This window comes from Lutjanus erythropterus, chromosome 15, assembly GCF_056507025.1.
Source record: "Lutjanus erythropterus isolate fLutEry1 chromosome 15, fLutEry1.hap2, whole genome shotgun sequence".
NCBI classification, from domain to species: domain Eukaryota; kingdom Metazoa; phylum Chordata; class Actinopteri; order Lutjaniformes; family Lutjanidae; genus Lutjanus; species Lutjanus erythropterus.
The window spans coordinates 25,390,038-25,411,678 of record NC_139331.1 but is presented as its reverse complement, the minus strand read 5'-3'; the positions used below and the strand labels follow the sequence as shown (position 1 = coordinate 25,411,678).

Here is a 21,641-nt window from a genome sequence, read left to right as displayed (position 1 = left end):
GATGCATTTTCTTAATTCAAGTTTTACATTACATGAATATAAAGGGAGTTTTGCTTTTTACTTAGTTTTACTGACTGTTTCAAAGTTGTTGCTAGAGAAAATTGCTTTCATTTTTCCGTCATTATTTCAGTATGCATTGGCCTCAGGTAGGCAGTTGGAAGCAGGCATAAAGTTAACGTTGTCATGTACGAAAAGACCCCAAATAAACTACTTGATTACTAAAAGTGAATGATTTAAAAAGCATTTGAATAGGAAAGATTGTGTCCCGAACTTTTTGATCCATATATATCCACTGTACTCCATCGGTACTGGTATCGTTCCCAAAAATCAAGTATCGGTCGGGCTCTAAAATACATATATGATCAAATAAATTTAGAACATCTGATTGATAAATCATTTGACCAGTTATTGAGTAATACACCAGCTGCACTCTTGACAACAGTGACTTAATAATAGCTAGAAAAAGGCACTGCACTGTGAATTAAACATACTGTATCAAAAATAAGGTTAAATCACTAAACCTCTTTGAGGCTCTTTTATATGATATATCTAACTCTTTTTTTCTTTAAATGCTGACATAGCTGTTTAAAACGGGCTGATCCCCTTCTTAGGAAGCAAAATACATCAACCAAACACAGAAACACTAGGATTGCATCCCTGAGGTGCCAGACAACCTTCGCCAAGTATAAAAATATCTCATAATAAACCATACTTGAGAACAAAAATACACAACATCAATAAACTATTAAATATTATAAAATAGATTTCATAAAGGGCTGAGATGAATTCCCTCCCAAAAAAATATCTTTTGGTTTTTATAGTTCAAAAAAGGCAGCTTGGTTATTCACTGTGGAAAGATTGTCTTACATCGTCCTTTAGTACACTTCTTTCTGCTTCATGCTGTCCCCTCTGTAAAGTCCACACTTGAATACTGGAGGGCGCAGAGCATTAAGCTCCGAGTGTCACAGTCTTTTTTGCAGCTGCCTCACGTTCTGCATGAAAACAGAGCCATCTGAGGCCTTGGTCCTTCAGTCACCATGTAGTCTCAGCTAACCCATAAATCCCCACTTCAAAAAGGCCTGCTGAGGTCACGGGCGAGGCAGCGTAGCCTTTCACCCCTCGTTTCCGGCAGAAAGAGCTGAGCTTATTCTAGTACTGAATGGGGTACAAGCTTATGATACCCAGAGGAATACGCAAGGACTTTCCTCTCAAGTCTGCAATACCTTCCACTGTTCTCATCAGCGCGCTTGCTCATAAAGCTTCATAAGGGTTTCTCGCCTCTTTCAAACCCAAGTGCGTCCTAAACTTTGTTCAAGTCTTCTACTTTAAAAAAAAGTCCTCAGTAATACCGGTTGAGGCTCCGTGTCCCGGGGATGTCCGGCTGCCCGTTCATCCAGATCTCCCGGATGATCCTCTCCCTCTCCTCGAGCCTCTGCGCCCTCTCCAGCTCCTCCGCCGACGTGAACACGTTCATGTTAAGCGTGCGCTCGAACCGCCGGTGCCGCCGCGCCGACAGGTCCGAGGTGGTGTCCCAGTCCGAGTCCGAGTCGCTGGAGTCGGAGGACGAGTCGGCGGGGCGGGCTCGTTTCTTGGCGGGAGGCCGCTGGCGGGGCTGGCAGTCGGTGCGACAGGAGATCTGGACCACCAGGGCGAAGAGTGTGAGGAAGAGGCCCAGACACACGCCGCAGACGAAGAAGAGCGCCGCCCTCTCTGGGTGGTCTGTCATGGAGGAGAGAGAAGAAGATGTTTTACTAAAAACATGTCAAACATTTAATTAGATCCTTGTGACTCATGTTGGATTTCTTGTTTTCCTCTGACCTGTTGAGCCTGTTAGAAACTGTTTCACTTGATGGCTCACTCACTGTAATGAACACTGGCTGCAGACTTACAGCTCATATTACTTAACCCACTTCCCCAGCTCGGTCCCTTGGTTTGGCCAAAATGTCTCACAAATTCTGCTAAACCCTGACAAGTACTCTACTTCTCCTTCTCCTCATCTTACTTATCCATAGTCAATGTATTGCCTATAGCAGATACCCGTCCGGACAACCCCAGTTTGGAGAAGCAGCAGGAGTATTGGAGTAGGAAGCTAAGCAATGTACTACTATAGACAATATTTTAGCCACTTAAAAAATGTCCCTCTAAAATATTCAGTATCAGTTGAAGTGCTTGCTATATTTAGAATATTTTCTGAGCTTTATTATTCTGCCAAACAGCCTTTTCTGATGGGAAACTGCGATTATAAAAGGGAAATATTGCTCTCTTGAGACCAAACTGACTCCATAGCCAAAAACAGTAATTTTACATTGTGAAACACGCGAGTTGTTGACCTACCGCTGCCTTTATCTGTTAGTTTGTTATTGTGTGACTTAGATTAATCCGAACGATGCCTTTAAAATGCCAGAGTCAAACAAAAACGGGCCCAGCAACTTCTGTGTTCTCTGAGGTCAAATGATTTTAAGCCTTACAGCTCATCCAGATTGTGGTAGTGTTGCTCATCTTCAACCTTAAATTCTCTTGCGGCTCTCAGGTTGCTAGTTGCTCTAATTAAATTCAACTGCAGTAACCACCACGTCTTCACACTATTATCCAGCCCCATACACTGTAACTCAGCTCAGTACCTTTCTTTTCATTTTAACACCATTAGACCCTCAAACAATTGAGTTCCAAATGAAAAGGGGGAATGAACTACAAAATATTAGTAACATATGTTTTAATCACATCCAGTATAAGTTTTTCTTTTAAAAAAGTTCACACTTAAAGGTCATACATTATTTTGATTGGCATAATATTACTCAATAAAACATTCTGTAAGTACAGGTCATAAAATTTTATGGCAGCTTACAAATGGAAAATAAGCTTTTTTAACAAGTTCAGAGCTCAGTCAGCTGACCTTAGTGTATGGATTGTGTGTTCATTTGACTGTGTGACTGCATTTCATTGTGTATAAACTGTTTATTTGAGTCACAGAGTTGATCTTGGTAAAACAGGAAGTATTCAAACACCCAAACTATTGCAGCGTCTGTTCTAGCAGCTGGCTGAAGCAGGTGACTGATGTGTGTGTGTGTGTGCGTGTGTGTGTGTGTGTGTGTGTGTGTGTGTGTGTGTGTGTGTGTGTGTGTGTGTGTGTGTCTGTGTGTGTCTCTGTGTGTCTCTGTGAGTGCGTGTATGCAGCCGTTTATCTCTGCCTAACATCTGTATTCCTCTGGCCCACATTTACCCACCTTTCAGGCCCAGGAAAAAGGAAATGGGGGATATTTCCAGAAAGATAGCATGCCACACACGCACCACATATGAAACCATGTGTTCAAATACTCAAATGTCTCTTACATCACTCCCTGAGAATGAATCCTAAGATCTGTGTCTATTCTCCACTAATAATAATAATAATAATAATATAACACTGGATGTGTGCTTGTGTGATGTAGTGGATGTTCTCCTACCTGATATGTATGTGTAGGCCGCCAGTGCGTTGCTGATGAGGGCCATGTTGGAGCTAGAGGTGGAGTTCACGATGGGATTCATGTCTGGGGGCCGAGGTGGACTTTGTCCTCCACCTCCTGCTCCTCCTGCTCCTCCTCCTCCTCCTCCTCCGGCTTCAGAAAACTTCTCCTCGTCGGGGTTCGTCTCCCTTATCTTCTTCCTATCTGCAAAAGACAACAGAGCAGGAAAGTTCAGTTTGACAATACAAAGCAGACTTTATTCTAAGAAGAAGGGGAAAATTCATTAAACAAAACAGACCAACACAGGCAACACATACCTTTCTCATCATCACTCTGTCATATGTTTTTGCAAATATCCTACTTCTCATCTGTACCAGCAAAGGATATGAAGGACAATCAGAGTCTGTATTTGTTTTGTTTTGTAGTTGTTGCAGTGTAACTTTTAAAAGGGACACTGAAGTAAATGCAACTTAATAAACAAAAATAATGTCAACTTCAAAATCCAATCCAATTTTAAGACTTGCCAACATTGTATTAAAGTCACATTCTGGCCTAAAATTAAGATTATTGGATTTTAGACTTTTTGAGACTTTTTTAAAGCAGTGTTTCCCAGCCCTGGTCCTCAGGGACCACTGTCCTGCATGTTTTAGATGTTTCTCTGCTCCAACACACCTGATTCAAATGATCGGCTCATTATCAGGCTTCTGCAGAGGCTTCATGACGAGCTGATCATTTGAATCAGGTGTGTTGGAGCAGAGAAACATCTAAAACATGCAGGACAGTGGTCCCTGAGGACCAGGGCTGGGAAACACTGTTTTAAAGAACCGCAGTAACCCTGACCCGTGGACGAGAGGGCACAGTTCAGCCACGGAGGACGCCATCAATTTACTTACTTACGTCACAAGCATGAGTAGATGCACGCTTTCTTCTGCGTGGTAGAAAGAAAATAGTTCCTATGTGAAACTGCACTTCAGGTCATGATTTCTGGGAGTTTGTACGACCCTCTTTTCTTGATACATGATTTCTGGAAAGAAACATATCGTCTCCAGCAAAGTCAGTCTTCTGAAGGTTTTTTCTTCGCTGGTGTAATAAAAAAAAGCATATCACATTCATAAATAGAACATGAATACACTCTTGAGATCTGAATTCATCACCCCCACATGCAATGATACACAGGGAGTGTGTTCATTACCACATGTACAGTCAGATTATGACGGCACTGTTTGGGTCATTTACAGTAAAAGAAGAGCGTATTGTCTCTGAGGAATTGTGACTACAGCATTCAGACCACTGAATCATCTGCAGTCCCTCCTGTGGTTTTCGATTTTTTAGGAGTTACGCTTCTGTAAAAAGATGCATCACACATAAAGACACACACATGTTCACCGAAAGTCGTGTGATTCAGATGATAACACAACATCCGCTTCTGTCAAATTCGTTCTGACTCAGGTCGTTAAGAAACAGAGAACCACATGGGAAAAGTCTGCACTCTGGCAACATTTCAAAACTCGAAAAATCTCAGAAAGCGATCTATTTATAGACGGGAACAACTGTTTCCTCCTCTGGATTTTCATCACAGTACAACTTCTGTCAGTGTTTACATGCTGGCTTGTGTTGTGTATGCAAAAGTCGGGGAGTTGAGATCAGAGAACAGAGTGATTTGATTACTTACATACTCACTTTCTGAGCCTCTAGTTAACCAGAATTGGTTTTAGGTGGGTTAGTGTCACTACTGTAACTTTAGCTCCATGAATAATCGATGCATCACTGAAAAAACAAGGCTGCCCAAACAAACAGGAGCATTCAGTTCAGTGACCTCAGCCTTTACTCTGTATGCATATGTGTGCACAGCCATATTTACATGCATGATTCTTCGTCAGTGTATCTCCGGTGAGCTGTCACACACGCCGATGACCACTAACTGCAGAGGCTCTAAGGTGTGTCAGGCTTCTCTTTATCTGATAAATGCAGTTTAGACTGGAACGGCTCACTGAGGAGGTAAATGTTTCCACCTGGACCCACTGCTGCGGTGCAAACATCAGCTCACATTCAACCAACAGACCGCAATCTCTCTTTTTTTTACACACTTAAAAATAAGCAGAACAATCATCAACAGAAAACACTCTCAAGGCTGGAAAATACTGAATCCAATAACAATGAAAATACATAAGTTTCTATTTTGATTAAATACTTTTAATATGATAAATTCAAGTGAAATCAGTATAAATAATCTAATATTACTTATTTTTCTTTTTAATATCACAACTATGCATTTTAACAATAATAGATCTTGCATCTGTGCTGACATGTTGGACAAACTGTTTTATGTTTTCAGCATCAGCAACAGAAGTGTGTTTAGAATAGAAATAAGAGGAACAGGGCAGTTATGATGGGTATATAAATCATTACTAAAGGGACAAAAACAGGACCACACTGAAAGAAGATTCCAGGAAAAAGACAACACCATCATGGCCAAAAAATCTTTGGGAACAGCAGCGCACAAACGTCAGAGCAATAAGCAGTTTGGACCAAAGATAGAGACAATAAAAAGTCAGAATCTTGTGGTTTCCGACTTAAACTTGTTTGACCTTCCTAACGGGCGGGTCAGGTTTTACAAAATGATTTTATCCTGTCAAGTCAGATTATCAAGTAAACTCAAAGTTTTATTTTAAAATTCTAGACAAGATCCCTGAGTTATTAAAGATACAGGTAAGCCAAGCAAATTAAACAGTTAATAATTTGGGGCAACTAGAAAGTTTCCACGTTAAAGGCATCATAAATCATCACTTATGACCCACTACAAGTGGTGGTATTTTCTTATTTACCATGTTTTGCTACATTTGTGATGTTTCTGGACCTTGGCCTATTCAGCAGTGGTGTTTAGCATCCAGCCAATAACAGCATGCAGGTTTTAAGGTCAGAATTGTATAAAAACATAGCGACCGATGCTTATATCTCACTGTCTGTCTCTTTTCTCTGCTCTCTGTGCGTGAGATCTGCAGAGAGAGTTTTACACACAGGCAGAGCAGACTGAGACCAAATCTGGTGTCGTGCAGAGGTGTGGGCATGTTTGAATGTAACATCAGTAAAACAATGAAAAAATAATGCATTTTATCTTTATTTCTCTGATTCACTGCTGTGTTCTTGCTGATGGTGTTTCCTCACTCCATTCAGTCTGTAGGTCATATTTAATATGTTTAACCTTTAAAAAACAATGACACTGCCATAAAAGCTATAACTTGAATAATTAACTCATTGTAAGAATCACATAGCTGTTTTGTACTGTTGTCGAAAGCCCATAATTTCATACACAGAGACATATGAAGTGAAAAGATAGGAGAAATTTAAGACTTTAAGAAAGTAAAGGGCGCAGAAAAGTTTGTTTGTTCATTTTGGACAGAAGGTTTTTTTTGCTTCCTTGCTGAGAACTGAATGAGAGGATAGATAGCACTCTTATATCTGTATGATGAATATGAAGCTGGAGCGAGCAAGCAGGTTAGCTTAGCTTAGCATAAAGATTGAAAACAGTGAAAGAGCTAGTCTGGCTCCGTAGACTGGCAACATCCTAACTAACATGCTATATCTTGTTTATAATAATACTTACAAAAACTGAAGTTTAAAAACGATAAGTTGTGGTTTTACAGGCAGTTATGTGTTGGACTTTTTTTTCCTCTGGTGGTTGCCTGGCAACCTCATGGAGTCTCCAAGAAGTCATCGTGCCCGTCCAAGAAAAAAATCCACAAATATCCCCCAGATTTTGTCCATCTGACAGAGCAAGGATAGTTTTTTTCTTTTCCCTGTTTCTTGTTTCTTGGTGAAAAGTGTATTAGGGTCGGGCATAAGGGGAAAAAATGAGAAGACAAAGATATTTTTTGTTGTGCATTTTGAGAATAATGTTGAATTGTCAAGCATAAAGTCAAAATGTTGAAAATAAGACTGAAATAACATTGTGACTCCTTTCTTGAAATGCTTGGCTTCTTTCTTGACATGCAAAATAAAAAAAAAACTCCCTCCTTTCATTTTTCCCCTAGATGCACAGATATGACGCTGCATAAACTATTCCTTTAAGAAACACGGTATGTGGTGAAAATGGTGACCCAGCTGTTTAGTAAACCGATATGTTGATGGTGAAACATAAAGATCAAACCCTTTTTTGTCCAGCTGAAAATAAACAAAGAGAAATGAGGCATATGAACCGTGGAGATCAGGACATTTACAGTAAAATGTTTCTCGTTCCGCCTTCATGTGTTTCATCCCCTATCAGAGCATCGGAGATGGAAACAGGTTTTTCTGGACGAGCTGTTTGGAGCCGGTGCGAGGAAGTGAAGCCATTCATGCGTGAGGAACTGTCAGCCTCCTGTCCGCTCCCTCTCTTAACTCCTCATTCATTCGTCTATCCTCCTAATTAGTACAGTGCCGGTAGCTGAGCAGAGGGAGTACTTAGTGTGCTGGACGCAGGCCACCGTCCCTCATGAATAAAGCTTTGTTTAAGTTTCCTTCCTTGCTGGCGTCTCCGCTTTTTCGCTCTTTCATTTCATTGTCTTCTCCCTCTTTCTCTCTATGGGAGTTTGACCATATATAACAGACCGATTTAGACTGTGGTCACATATAAGAGCAATCACTGGCTCTTGGAAAGCGGTATATTTTTAAGACCAATGATCATAAATGGTCCAAACCGATGCCTCTGCGTGGATACATATGGAAACAGTTGACTTTAAATATACATACATGATGCCCTGAGTTACTGTTTCTCTTGAAGCCTGGGAGGCCTCGGGACTGTTTAGTGTTAACTGCTCTCCACGGGAGGCTGCGAGTGTATGTCCGTGTGTGTGTGTGTGTGTGAGAGAGTAAAGAAAAAAGCTTGGATCCTCACCTGGAACAGCGTCGGGGCTTTTCACTGAGCTCCCCTCCGGAGGGCTGTCTCCCACTATGTTGGGGTCATGGGCGCTGGGTGGAGGGGCGAACACCGGCGGTCTGTGTCCCTGCTCCTGCAGCAACTTCTTTGGGACTTCAAAGAGAAGGAGAGAAGGAGCAAAGGAGGGGAGTTTGGGCAGGAGGAAATAAAAGAAAGATAAAATGAGGATAATTAGATAATGATGTCTAATTTGAAATGGAGATGAATAGCATTTATTTCAATTTCCATTCGATCAGGAAACATTATCTGCTGATAGAAAAAGAAACTAAGAAAACTAAAACATTGTTAAAACGTTCAAAACTGATATTTTGGCCAAAAACAAGGTGTAAATGAGGGTGTAAGGATAGAGTGGTACTGACGATAACTGTGGTATTTAAAAATGAAAACACACTCTAATCCGACGCGTGACAAAACACACAATAAACAAAGTTAAGATGAATTTGACTAACAGCATTTTATCGTGATAATTTCATATAGATATCGCCATCGTGAATTATTTGGCCCACGATAATCGTGAGTGAAAATCTGATATTGTGACACATTATCACCTTTAACTTCATATAGCAAGCATTTATTTAGAGCTCTGTTTCTGTCCATCTAACAAATGGACAGTATTCGGTCTCCGTATTTGGTCTCCGCCGACTCAGAGCCCAGTATGAGTAGAGGAACTGTATTATTATGTGTAATTGTATTGTATGTAATACAATTATCAACATAATCCGATATGTTCTGAACAGACACATTACAAACTCTTGCAAAAAAGCATTTTGGAACATAAACCTAAATTCTCAGCAATGCATGATGGGAAAAGAGGACCAGCACTGTCTGCAGCACATGTGAAGCTTGCAAGCCTCCTCTGGTGCATTAATTTAAGAAAACGAAGTGATGCTGATGGTTGTTTATATTTGTTAGGTTTTTCATATCTCTTTTTCTTTTTTTTTCATAGGAATATTAAATATCTCATTAATTACCTTTTAATTTGTCAGAGCACTTCTGCACAGTCTAGATTCTTTAGATCGGATTATGAGTTAATCTCTCAAACATTTAATTTAAGCTTGAATGAGAGTAAAAATATTTAAGTGGTGGGAGAGTAAGGAGTGGTAGTAAACGGCATGATTCACACACTCCTCCTGAACTTGCACTCTGATTCCCAGAAGTTATGCCGCCCCCTCCTCCTCAGACCTTCACATCCCCCCACCTCGCAGTGTCCTGTGAGCCTGTGAGTCAGGGAGTCTGCTCTCTTTCCCCCCCAGACACAAACCCACACTGCAGTGGGCTATACATTCCTGCCCGCTCACATGTGGTTTTGGAGGCCGGGCCACGCTCCGGTCACCGTGTTTGTCTGCTCTGTCAGATCAGCGGTGATCTACAGCTCAGCAGATGACTGTCCGTCCAGCTTTCTGTCTGTCTGTCTGTCTGTCTGTCTGCCAGAGTTGCATTTTCATCACACCGGACAAACAAACAGGCGGTGACGAATCATCAGCTGCCTGCGTTTTGCTGACATGAGGAGCACTAATAGTGAAACTGCGACATGTGATTTAGGGTAAAAAAATGGACCGTTTGTTTAAAGGCTGATGAATAAACACGCTGATCAAATTTCCAGAGACGGATCTTGGCCGTGGTCCAAGAGTCAATCAAAGTGCAGGAAGGAGCAGAGCAGACCCCACAAAGCTTCCCTCCACTTAGGCCCTGGACACATTACGAGAGTTTTCCAATTGTAAGCAATGATGAAAAGACTGAGCAGGAACATTTAACTACTAACGTTCACTGTACAGCGCTGGAGGGACCCTGTGGCCACGGCACGTAGTGCACACACACGACATGGCACACAAATAACAACAGCCATCTTTGGGTAGTATATATGTAAAAATGGGGACTAGATCGAAGCGGTGCACCTGCACTTAAGCTTCAACTTGCTTTTAGTACTCTACAACTCACGCTGTTTTTGAACACTAAAATAACAAAATGTTCATGTTCATGTTCAGCAACAAGTCCTGCTTGCAGACCCTGAGACAATCGACAAACGCAGTCGACATCTTTCACACATGCACTCAGATCAGCTGGACGCACCGCAGCGGGCCGACCCAGGAGGAGAGGAGGTGAGCGGAGACAAGAGCCGTGCTACAGCTGGGACTTAAGGCCGCTCTTGGATAATGTCCGGCCAGGAAAATAAAACAGATGAGAAAGCAACGGGAGATCTGAGACTGCAAAATTGGCAGCAGCAAATAAATCTTTTAAAGTTAGCTAAGACCAACCGTGGTGCAGGAGGTTTTACATCAGCACTGACACATGATTGACACGTATTGTTCCACGTCGCCTTTTCTGTCAGTCTCAATTCGTATTTTGTATTCAACCAATTAAAACCGTAAAGATCATTTTCTATACTGCTGGGATTCGAGTATTTAAAGAGGCTAAACTCAACAACAACACTTGCTTTATTGTCTGCCAGTCAGGGACGAATGATTGGCCTGAAGACACATGATAATATACCCATCTTCAGAGGTGCCTTATTGACTGATGTGTACGGAAATATATCACCGATTGTCTTTTATTTATTTATCTATTTAAAGGTTATTTGTAACATGTTTTGTCATGACCTTGATGAAGGCCACGAGCCAAAACACATTGTTCTAACTAACAATGAAGCTGTTCTACAGGCTGTTACAGTAAGTTTTAACATCTTTTTTCTCTCTTCCACGCACCTTAGAAGTTGTGCCAGAAACACCTGCTCTGTTTCTGAGATTTCAGTATTTGACAGCAGAAGATTACAGAGGCACAATGAATAAAACATGTTGGATTTTATTGTAACTTTTTCACTCACACACGTAATAATTACAGCCTGATAATATAGTGCAACTATACTCTCTGATGGCTTAACTGGGCTCAAAGTTGAGCATTGTGTTCCCTCAAACACTGAGTTCATAACTTACTACGTGGTCTTTAGTACAGCTAGAGAGAACAGTGACCGAATAAAAGGCAGAACCATTTTGTTTTTTTTAAGGTTTTTATGTCAGTCTTTAACTCCCCAGTAGAATTCCTTTTGTGTTCAGATTTTGGTCAAAGTAAGTATGTTTTAGCCTCAAAATACTGCTTTCCTAAGATATTTTCCCACATGACCTGACATAGGTTTCTTCATGATGATGTTGCTGCATTTAAACCACCTGGGTGGAGGTGGAGGTGGAGGTGGAGGGAGGACATCAGTGCTGTGACCTACAGTAAGCGATGTCACTGCTTATTTGCTAACGGCTGAGTGGGAGTTTCCATTTGAAAAACATGGAAAAGAACAAAGACGAAGAACGAGCACTGCAAAGTCACACACTAGCGCTACTCTAATTTATTTTGCCGTGCATACCATATTATGTTCTGTCAACTGCACATGTGAGAGGAGAAGTTTCTGATGCTATCTTTCTGCAGCCAATCAGCAAAGCCCGTTTAGCGGCAGACTTCAAAGAGCTCTTTTGGCTTTTCTTCTTGCCATGAGCAAAAAGGGCAGGAGGCTGATGCCAGACTAATAGAAGTAGTAAATGATTACTGGTCTTTCTTTAAATCTGCTCCGACAGCTTCACCTTAGAATTCATACGGTGTCAGGAAGGTTACCAGTTGTAGAAACATATACTCTTACATTTAAATACCTTTCTGTAATTGCATCATCTCATGTGGCAAACCGCACCAATCTGTCGCCTAAATGGGTTAAAAAAACCAAGAATTTGAAACCTCACTTTATGCAGGTCTGGTTGGCACAAACTAAATAAACAGAGCTCTCCACATGTGGAGGTGAAATGAAGAAATAGGACTCAGCCTGGCAGCTCCCCCTGTCAGTCCTCATCAGTCTGACACACTAATCATGGGTCTTAAAACTCCCCCACTGCCACGCTGCCACCATCCCCACGCCACGCCCTGATTACAGCCTTCTGATTGGCCCTAATTGGCTGCACATGTGGCCAAGGGTCACAGCTGAGAGACGCCACGATGTGACACACACACACACTGTCTCACACGCATTTTAACACAATTAAAGGGATAGGTTGGACTATTTGAAGCGGGTTTGTATGACAGACTTATTGATAGTCAGTGTATTAGCCACACTAGATGGCGGCTGACACGCCTCCAGTTTGGAGAAAGGGAGAGAAGCACCAGCACGGAAGCTAAGTAATGTACTGCTGTGGACAGGGTCAGTTAACAAAACAAATATATTTACAGTGTTTTCTTTCCTTACATTGCCATCAGACACCCATTTCTGTCAGGAAACTGGTGTTACATAAGCCAAATGTCAGTCTCTCCAACCCAACCAAAGTCCAGAGGCAAAATCAGTCATTTTACCTCACAGAACATGGGAGTTACTGGTCTACAAATGCCTTGATCTGTTAGTCTGTTTGTGTTGTGGTGTGAATTTGGTGTTTTACAAGGTTAGTTTAGGTTCACCAAAGTCACACAATAATACAAAAAAACTACCTACGCAAGGCATTGGTAGACCCGCATCTCCTGTATTCTATGAGGTAAAATTGCAGACTTTACCGGTGGAGTTTGGTTGGTCAGGAGAAAGCGACATTTGGCTTACATAATGGCAGATTTTCACCAGAACAGGATGTTTGATGGCAAAGTTAAGTGGTGGAAATATTCTAAATATAGCTAGCACTTAAACTAATATAGATTTTTTTTTCCTGCTATATCATGTGCTAGATAATGATCATTTTAATTTGAAATATCAAGTTAGCTTGACATATTATTGTATTGTATTACTGCAACAGCTTTCATTCTCATCAAAACTTCCCACTAAATCATAATTTAAGCTAACAGGAACCTTAGCCAACTGTTGAATGTACACAAACTTTGCCCTACTCATGTTTGTCTTGATAATTTTCTTTTGAAAACATCAAAAAGACCATCTGTTGTGTAACTTTGGTAGTTTTGATTATAAGCCATTGTCACGTTGAAATCAATCCATAAAAATCAGCTGAAATGTTTGAAATGTGAAATGTTATGTCATCATCTGATACATTATCAGCGTTACAATTTGCTGTCGCATGAAACGTTGAGAGTTGGGAGTTTTGCAACTGTTGCTGCTGACTTTCAGACAAGGTTCAAGTGCCTTGCAGAGGGATTTACACAAGTACAAGTAGCTTCACCTGAGTTTCAACCAGCTAAAGTTGAACAAAAGTTTCATTGTCCATCTAACGCTGGCACTACGCTGATAAGTACCTCATACAACCCCACATCAAATAATCCAAACTATCCCTTTAAGGAACATATATTTGAGATACACCTATGCATACAAAGGCGTATGTACTCTCACAGCCACACCATTACCTGGCATATATACATAAACACACAGTCCGACACACTTGTTTAACATCTTTCTTCCAAACAGACATTTCTCATGTTATGTTTTTTCTATGGGCTCACTTTGCTGGCGAAAGCTGCAAAAGTATAGCTGCTTGTCTAAAAATAATTGTCAAAAAGCTAAAACCTCCCAAAGCAAGCGGCCACAAACCACACGTACAGAGCCAAGCAGTAAAAACCGAACCAGTTAGAGAGAGAAAGAGGAGTGCGAGGGAGAGAAACCGAGGACATAAATCACACTCTGCAGACTGCTGTATTATAATGGCGTGGTCACATGAACGCATGGCAAACGAGTCCTCGCGATTCTTAATATAACTCCACTAAATAGGGTGGGACCCATGCCAGCGCTGTACCTCTCGGAGCGGTGGATCGCCACAGGGAGCGAAGATACGAGGCGGGAAAGAGTGCCCCTAACAATGGCCCGTGTTTACACTGGCAGAGCCCGGCTTTGTTTTCACTGGGCTCTGCAGGCCAGAGCGTGTGTGCGTGCATGTGCGTACGTGTCTGTTTGTGAGCCATGTGCTGACCGGTGCAGAACACAGTTGGGACAAAGCCCCGTAAGCCAGAGGGGATATAATGAAATATTAAACCACGCTAAATCTGAGATGAGATCAGACCTGGGCCAATAATTTGAACAGACTTTGGCTTTTATGAGCGTACATGGGGGGCTGCTGGGGACTGAATATTTCGGAGATTGTCTGAGGGCATTTTTTTAATGCTCGGCCTGCTTCAGCTCTCAGAGATTTTGTCCCTAAGACAGACACTTATAAATTACTGTAAATTTAATATATAAGGTGCTGCCTTAATGTCAGGAATTCAACAGCGACAACAAGTCAGTTTGGGCAGGAAGATGTGGTGGATGAATGGTTAAACACAGGACTTTCATCCAAGAGACTGGGGTTTAAGTCTTGTGCGGGGGCTGTCAACTGGGGATGATGATGATGATGATAGGTCATTATTTGCAGACTGTAAAGGTTGGAAAATGTCACTATTGCAAATCCTGGTGAGATATGACCGATTGGGAAAGTTCAGTGACTTTAAATAGTCATCGAAAAACCATTTGAACATCTTCCGCTAGTGAACATCTTTTTCCACAGAGAAATGCTCACTGGGAAAAGTCAAGAATTTGAGCAACGTGCCGCAGGTCTGGATGAGATGTACTCTACTACAAATTCATACAACTGCTGAAAAACTGGAAGAGAGTGTGAGAAACTCGACAACACACACTTCTGACAGGAGATGGGATTCATTTGCAGCGATACGAAGATATGGAGAGTTTTGTTCCAAATTGAAAAATCGCACGAATGTTAAATCACTTGTGGAGTGGATAACTTGAGAGCTTAGATAACAAAATGCATAACACGTTGTGGTAGTATTTTTTTCCCTTAAAGAGGCAACAAGCATTTTAGAGAAAAAAGGGTGCATTGAAACAATGTGCTGGTATTTGTGTGCATATGTGCAAGAAGTCTGAGCAAAAGCGTCTGGTTTCAATCAGCACACAGTCGGTGCCTACTTCATCTACAACATTAAAGTGCTGTCTAATACACACAAAGCCTCAAAAACTCAAATCAGTGTTTACAGAAACACTTAAACTCACAAAATGCTTTTTATTCTTTTTCAGCTCTTTCTCCTGCTTCTCCCCTCAGACACCACACAGAGAGGCATGCAGACATCTGCCTGCTCACGCTCACGAGCCCATCCGCCCACGCACACACACACACACACACACACACACACACACACACACACACACACACACACACACACACCACCATTTTTCACTTAACTAATGGAATTCCTGCAGAACAACATGCAAGGTGAATAGGGCAGGAGCTGAAGGTGTTGAGATTGCATTCCTCCTCTGCCTCCCTTCTCCTTTTTTTTTTTCCCCTCTCCATCCCCCAGCGTAACACTCTAACGGCATCCATCTGACAGCAGCTGGTTACGCTCGAGTGTGTGTGTGTCTATGTGTGAACGTCCGTGCATTTTTGACATGCATGAGATGGAACGTCTATTTATTGTACGGACAAAACTGTGAATTGTTTAAAGGGATAGTTTGGATTACTCGAGGTGGGGTTGTTTGTGGTACTTATCAATAGTGCAGTGCATCTACTGCAGGCAATACAGTGACTATCAGTAAGTACTTTAAATAATCCAAACTATACCTTTAAATGAGGATGACACAGTGTAAGTGTGTGTTAGTGGCTTAGAGAGATAAAACTGTCCCTGACCTGAACCAGACGAAGGCATTATTGTCAGGTTGATGTGTATTCCCCCAAAATAAACGCCCAACCTCGACCCCACAGTGAAAACGCGTGTCTATAAATCCAAATGCGTGTGCGCCTGCATGGCTGAGAACGCGTGTGTCACAGGACATGATTAACACGCTCATTCTCGTCTTGTGTATACAAAGTAGACCAGGTTTAAGGTCTGGTAATGTGAACTCTATCAAGGGAGCGGTGCGGTGGTCTGAGCTGAGGCCTTTTCCTGGTTCTGCTCCATTTTTATGTTAGCGTGGGCAATCCGACCTACTCTACCACTTTATTAGGTTCTGCTGTGAGAGTGTGTGTGTCGACTAGAGTTACAACATAGCCTACGCTGGGACTGTGGTCACCTTAAAGGAGCCTTAAAGGAGCATACCGGTGGTTTTGAAGGTTTTAGCCCATTAACTGTAAACTACGTCTGATTTACACGGCTGTCGACAATTTCCCAAAACAGGCCGTAAGTTTTACATTTAATTCCCACCTTCAGCAGAGCCATTCATTTACATTCATTGTACATAATGAAGCACAAGAGAATTGTCTTTTTCATTGAACAGCGCAGCCATAAAAACATGACGGCTTGGATTAGGGTTGACTGAGTGCCTTTGACTTTGAGTCCACTGGCGGTTGTTTTTTTGGGAGGTGATTTTGGTTATTTTATTTTGCTAGTTTAATGGTCTGCCTCCGAAGAACGAGCGAGAGCCGCTGCTTAGGGACAGGCCCTAATTCAGCGGCGCAGTACACATCCACTGAGCCGAAGAACGAGTGAGAGGGAAAACAGCCAGAATATTTTCACATCCAACTCTGTGAATTAAGGATTTATTTCGTCCAAACCACAGTGGTGATTGTTGGAACAGTGGAAAGTAGGGATGCCCTGATCATGTTTTTTTTTGTCGCCGATCCCAATCGCCAAGTCACAATGAGAGGGTTTTGTTCACTGAAATGCTTCAGGGAGTTTTGGAATGGATACAGGAACTGTTGAGGTTGTATTAACAACGGGAAAACGGGAACAGATCAAAAAAAGGTTTCGTACTTCTTTAACTGACAAATTAGCTGTCTGACTATCTCACTAACGCTGCCTGCCAGTTGCTTTTTTTGACCCATAGTAGTAGAACACAAAAAACGACATAAAATACAAAAATTTGTTTATATTTTGCCAAATTAAAAGTTAGCTATTAGCAGTTCCTTTTTGCAATTTATCAATGGATGTCCAGAAAACTATCACTGGATCACTGATGATTTTCAGGCAAGTTCTGGAGTTATAAGGAGCATATTTTGTCTCCGTTTTCTAAGTGGATTTATGGACACTGCATCACTCTGTGGCAAAGGGTTAAAGAAGAAAGTATGTCCACTAAATTTGCAAGTCCTCACTTTTTAGGACAAAGTGTTTAACAATATAATGCACATACACATAAATGAACATAAAGTGTTCAAATTTATAGAACAGGTGTCTTAAATTACTTACACTTACACAAAATTTAGGGGGGAAATGGGAAACAAGAAGTGAAAATGACAAAAATGGGAATAACCAGTAGGCTAACTGCCATCAATGTGTCCTTTAGCAAAGCTCTTAATCCACACCAAAGGCGGTTCTGGAGCTAATCTGAGGCCACTGGTGGAAAACTGGCTATGCAAGGACGTTCACTACAGTGGTTGTTTGTATCTGTATGAATGAGAAGCAGGCACAGCTCAGCAAACCTTTATGAGAACCAAGCCTCAAATCCTGGAGATCCAGGAAAAGTTCAGCTTTGTCTTTTGGCTCAGATGCACGAACGCTGTATCAAATCAGCGGCCTCAAGTCATCCAGTCAGCGTGTATCATGCAGGCTAGAAAAGCCCTTCGCTGGCAAAAAGCATCTTGTGACAAGATCTGTGAGCTAAAGAGACTTGTATTCTGCAGTACAGTGCAGGTATATTCTACTGCATGACGTGCATGCAGAGCAAACATAGCTGGATGGTGACACAGTGTTAGTGAGGGGTGGGAGTACATTCCAGGATGGAGCGAGTGGAACAGCTCAACCCCCCATCCTGCCTCACGGTGAGCCCCCTGCCCTACATTCAGCTGCAGAATTTTCCCCCCATTTACTTTAATGGATAACACACATCCCTCTGCTGTGAGACATCCACAAATGCAAATGTATGCACACACACACACACACATATTCACACACACATGCCACAGCATGAGCTCTGAACGTAATCACTCTCACTTCACCGCAGCCATCAGTTATACTCCAAAATCCCAGCTGTTTTGACTATTTAAACACTGCTCACACACCGCACACGTGCACACACACACACACACACACAGTTGGTGTCATTAACATAGACAGGAATAGATGCTCTGCTGACAGTGTGGGGTCATAACAATCAGACCAGACCCCACACAGACACACACAAACACACACACAATCCCACTGATGTCTTCAACTGTGGTAATATCCACAACCTCTGTCCCACTTTGAAAGAAGAGGTGCTGAGCGTAATACTCACTCCCTGATGACGTGCTTATTTTATCATCAGTGAATCATCTCTGAGCATCTCTTTGCATGTTGATTGGCCTGTAATGTCACTGATAATGTCAGTTTGTGTTTTTGTGGTTCTACTGTTAACAGACTGAATACTGAGGCTATCTTATAAAAATGCATCTGGCAGATGATACAAATAGGAGTGTGCACGCACATCCAGAACAAAGAAGGGCAGGTGCTGAACTGAAAGTCAGCAAATACTGAAATAAACTCTTAAATGTCTTGCACACTGCAGGCCTCCAGCGTCTACTTATCTATGCACCGAAGTAGTGACATTTCAAGCAACACTACTCTTCATCAGACTCAAGTGACAATGCATGATGTCATCATATGTGTGCTCAAAAATAAATTTTTTCTAGTGCTTTTTTGGGGATATTTATTGATTGTTACCTCACACTTACATATCAGATACTTAACTATGAACTAAGGGCCATGTGCAATACTATGTATGTGCGTATTTATTTATATATGCATGCACGTCATGTGTATGTGTATCTATAGATAAACATGTATTTTTGAACCCTCCGTTCACACGAACTGTCCACACCAAAAACTTTAAATATAATTATCATTCTACCTATGAATTATTGTTCTAAATATTGTTCACCTATAAAGATACAGCCTGCACTCTGTCATCCACTTGAGTTAGAACAATTTTTAAAACGATATTTTTATAGTTATAGTCATAGCAATGGTTATAGTTCTGGGTGCTGACAGCCCTTCATCGGGTGACTCATGTGTATATAAGACGGCGTCATGCAGTGTCTCTGTAGTCTGATGAAGAGCAGCGCTGCTTAAAATGTCACTGCTTTGGTGCATTAAATAACTGGACACTGGAGCTTTGCAGTGTGTGGTGCGTTCATTTGTTTATTTCACTCGAGCTGGATTTATACACAAATGCCCAGACATAAGATGTGATCCAAAATACATTTAAGATTCAGTCTGCAGTGTAAGCTCTCTGCAATTTAACCATTTCTTGAAGTGAATTTGAAGGACTGTGGTGCATTATCAGCAGCCTATTTGTGTTTCTCCCCTTTTTTTCTTAACTATCTATTATCAGAAAAAATTCTGAGCTGTGTTTGTACTAAGCTGTTTTCAAACTGAGGTCCAGGGACCAACAGGGGTCCTTGAAAGGGTTGTAAATTGTCCCCAGCAATAATATTTTAACTTTTGTCACATTTTTTTGAAAGTTGGAACAACAAGGAAAGAAATAGGTTTGGCCATTTTGATTGACTGTAACTTACAGGGATCCTAGTTTGATCGCTGGTTTATTATGAAGATCTTTTATCTGCAAACTAAAGCTGCCGTGATTAGTCGACTTTTCAAGTAAAAATGTCAAACATTTTCTAGTTCCAGCTTCTTAAATGTGAGGATTTGCTGCTTTTCTTTGTCACTTTTGACAGTAAATGAAGAGTCTTTGGGTTCTGGACTGTTTCTGGAATTTAAAGACGTAACTTTGAGCTCTGGGAAATCATGATGAACATTTCTCACAATTGTTTGACATTTTATAGAATAAAAAATTAATAGATTAATCGATAAAATAGCTTGGTATTATTCTGTGAAAATCAGTAAAAATGATAAGTCTTGACCAGTTAAACTAACTGCTTTATCTAAAGGGCCTATTACTGTCACATAAATTCTGGAAGTCCACTGCCTGTCCATATCTAAACATGACCTGCGTCTCTGCTGGACTGGAGCTGCCCTCAGATCACTCTAATGTTTGTATTTCCACGTCTTTATTGACCGGTCGTGGGAGAGGCGGGTCGCTGTCGATGTCAGCGCAGCCTCATCACTATCTGATGTTCCACTGGGTCAACAAGGATGTGACCAACGCTGAATCATCAAACCATGCCGCCCGCCTAAACTCACTCCTTCATATCACAGTTATGAGGTCATGGGATGCTGAGTTTTGATTGGGCCCCCGAGAGCTGCTGAGGTCGTCAAATGACTTGTGAAAACAGTCAAGACAGAGGTCGTCATTTGTTGTCGCTGACATGGAACAGACAGAGAACAGATAGTGGTGGGATTTGTCTAGACGCAATCATGACAGAAATAAGGGCAGCAACATTCACCAAGCATGTCCCAACATATGTCACGGCAGATCTAAACAATGGCGCTATCTTTAGCAGGAGGCAACAACTGGTCGTACATGGCTGTTCATAAAATCAACACTTGGCAACAATAACGTCTACTGGGGCCTGAGGAATGACTCACGCTTTGGCGAAAGATAAACGATGAATATCTAATAATGGTAGCACAGGTTTTGCTTAACCAAACCTCTCAATATAACAATGGGCATGAGTGCCTCGTTGCAGTTAAAAGATTAGTGCCAGGCGACCGGGCAGGATTATATTTTTTTCTGCAGTGGTGACAAAATCCTAAAAAATATATTTAAGTTTAAAAAAGCTCCCGGCACTCTCCAGGGAAAATATCACCGCAAACTCCCTTTAAGAAATATAACATATTAACAATTTCTTTCATGTACGAAAAGCACATGACTCTAAAAAACACAAGATAAAAGGCGTTGTATGTTGACAACCTGCTTGTCAATCTGGCATCAATATAATCCACTAAAATAAGCTGTATTTCTGTACAAACTTTACTTTTTGGATTTGTCCTCCTCAGCTCTAGCAGCCTCCCTTGTCTAGCTGCACTATTTTAGTGTGAATCAAAGGAAAACTGGTTTAAAAAATTACGATTTCTCACTAAAATATACACTGGTTGCTGGATCAGACACAGGCCGAATTAAACACAGACTCATGACACTGTTAATTCACCGTCTAGCAAGCGTGTGACGGTATTTCTTTTGTTTGTTACCAAAGTTACTGCGTGATTTGCTGATTCCTGTTCGGCGCTGGAGAGAGCACCTACCATCCAGTAATATTAAACATGTTTAATTTAATTATAATTATGAACTTTTCTTGATCCAAACTTGTTTAATAATAGCAAAGATGTATGACCAAAAAGCTGGGATGCAGCTAGTCCACTGCTCAGGTGTCTGTGCCATCAGGTTTCTATTTATCTTTTTAGTGCAGTCACCTGTGTTAATGTGTGATGGTTACAACGGTTAAGACGAATGTTGACTGTCGACATTCTTGCACGGTTGAATACATCAAAAGGCTCGAGATTAGATTTTCGATCATTGGCGACTGATA

General features: G+C 41.4%; 1 protein-coding gene across 2 annotated transcripts in view; it reads right to left on the bottom strand.

Moving 5' to 3' along the window:
- Nucleotides 1–507: 507 nt before the first annotated feature.
- The window catches only part of eva1aa (eva-1 homolog A, regulator of programmed cell death a), a 105,653-nt gene continuing 84,519 nt past the window's right edge, over nt 508–21,641 (bottom strand). For both annotated transcript variants that reach the window (XM_084737234.1, XM_084737235.1), the window contains 3 exons: nt 8,317–8,451; nt 3,444–3,647; nt 508–1,719 (listed from right to left, as the gene is read on the bottom strand). In XM_084737234.1, the coding sequence (XP_084593360.1) occupies nt 1,340–1,719; nt 3,444–3,647; nt 8,317–8,451 (719 nt within the window). In that variant the 3' untranslated portion in view covers nt 508–1,339. The remainder of the gene's footprint in view (nt 1,720–3,443; nt 3,648–8,316; nt 8,452–21,641) is intronic.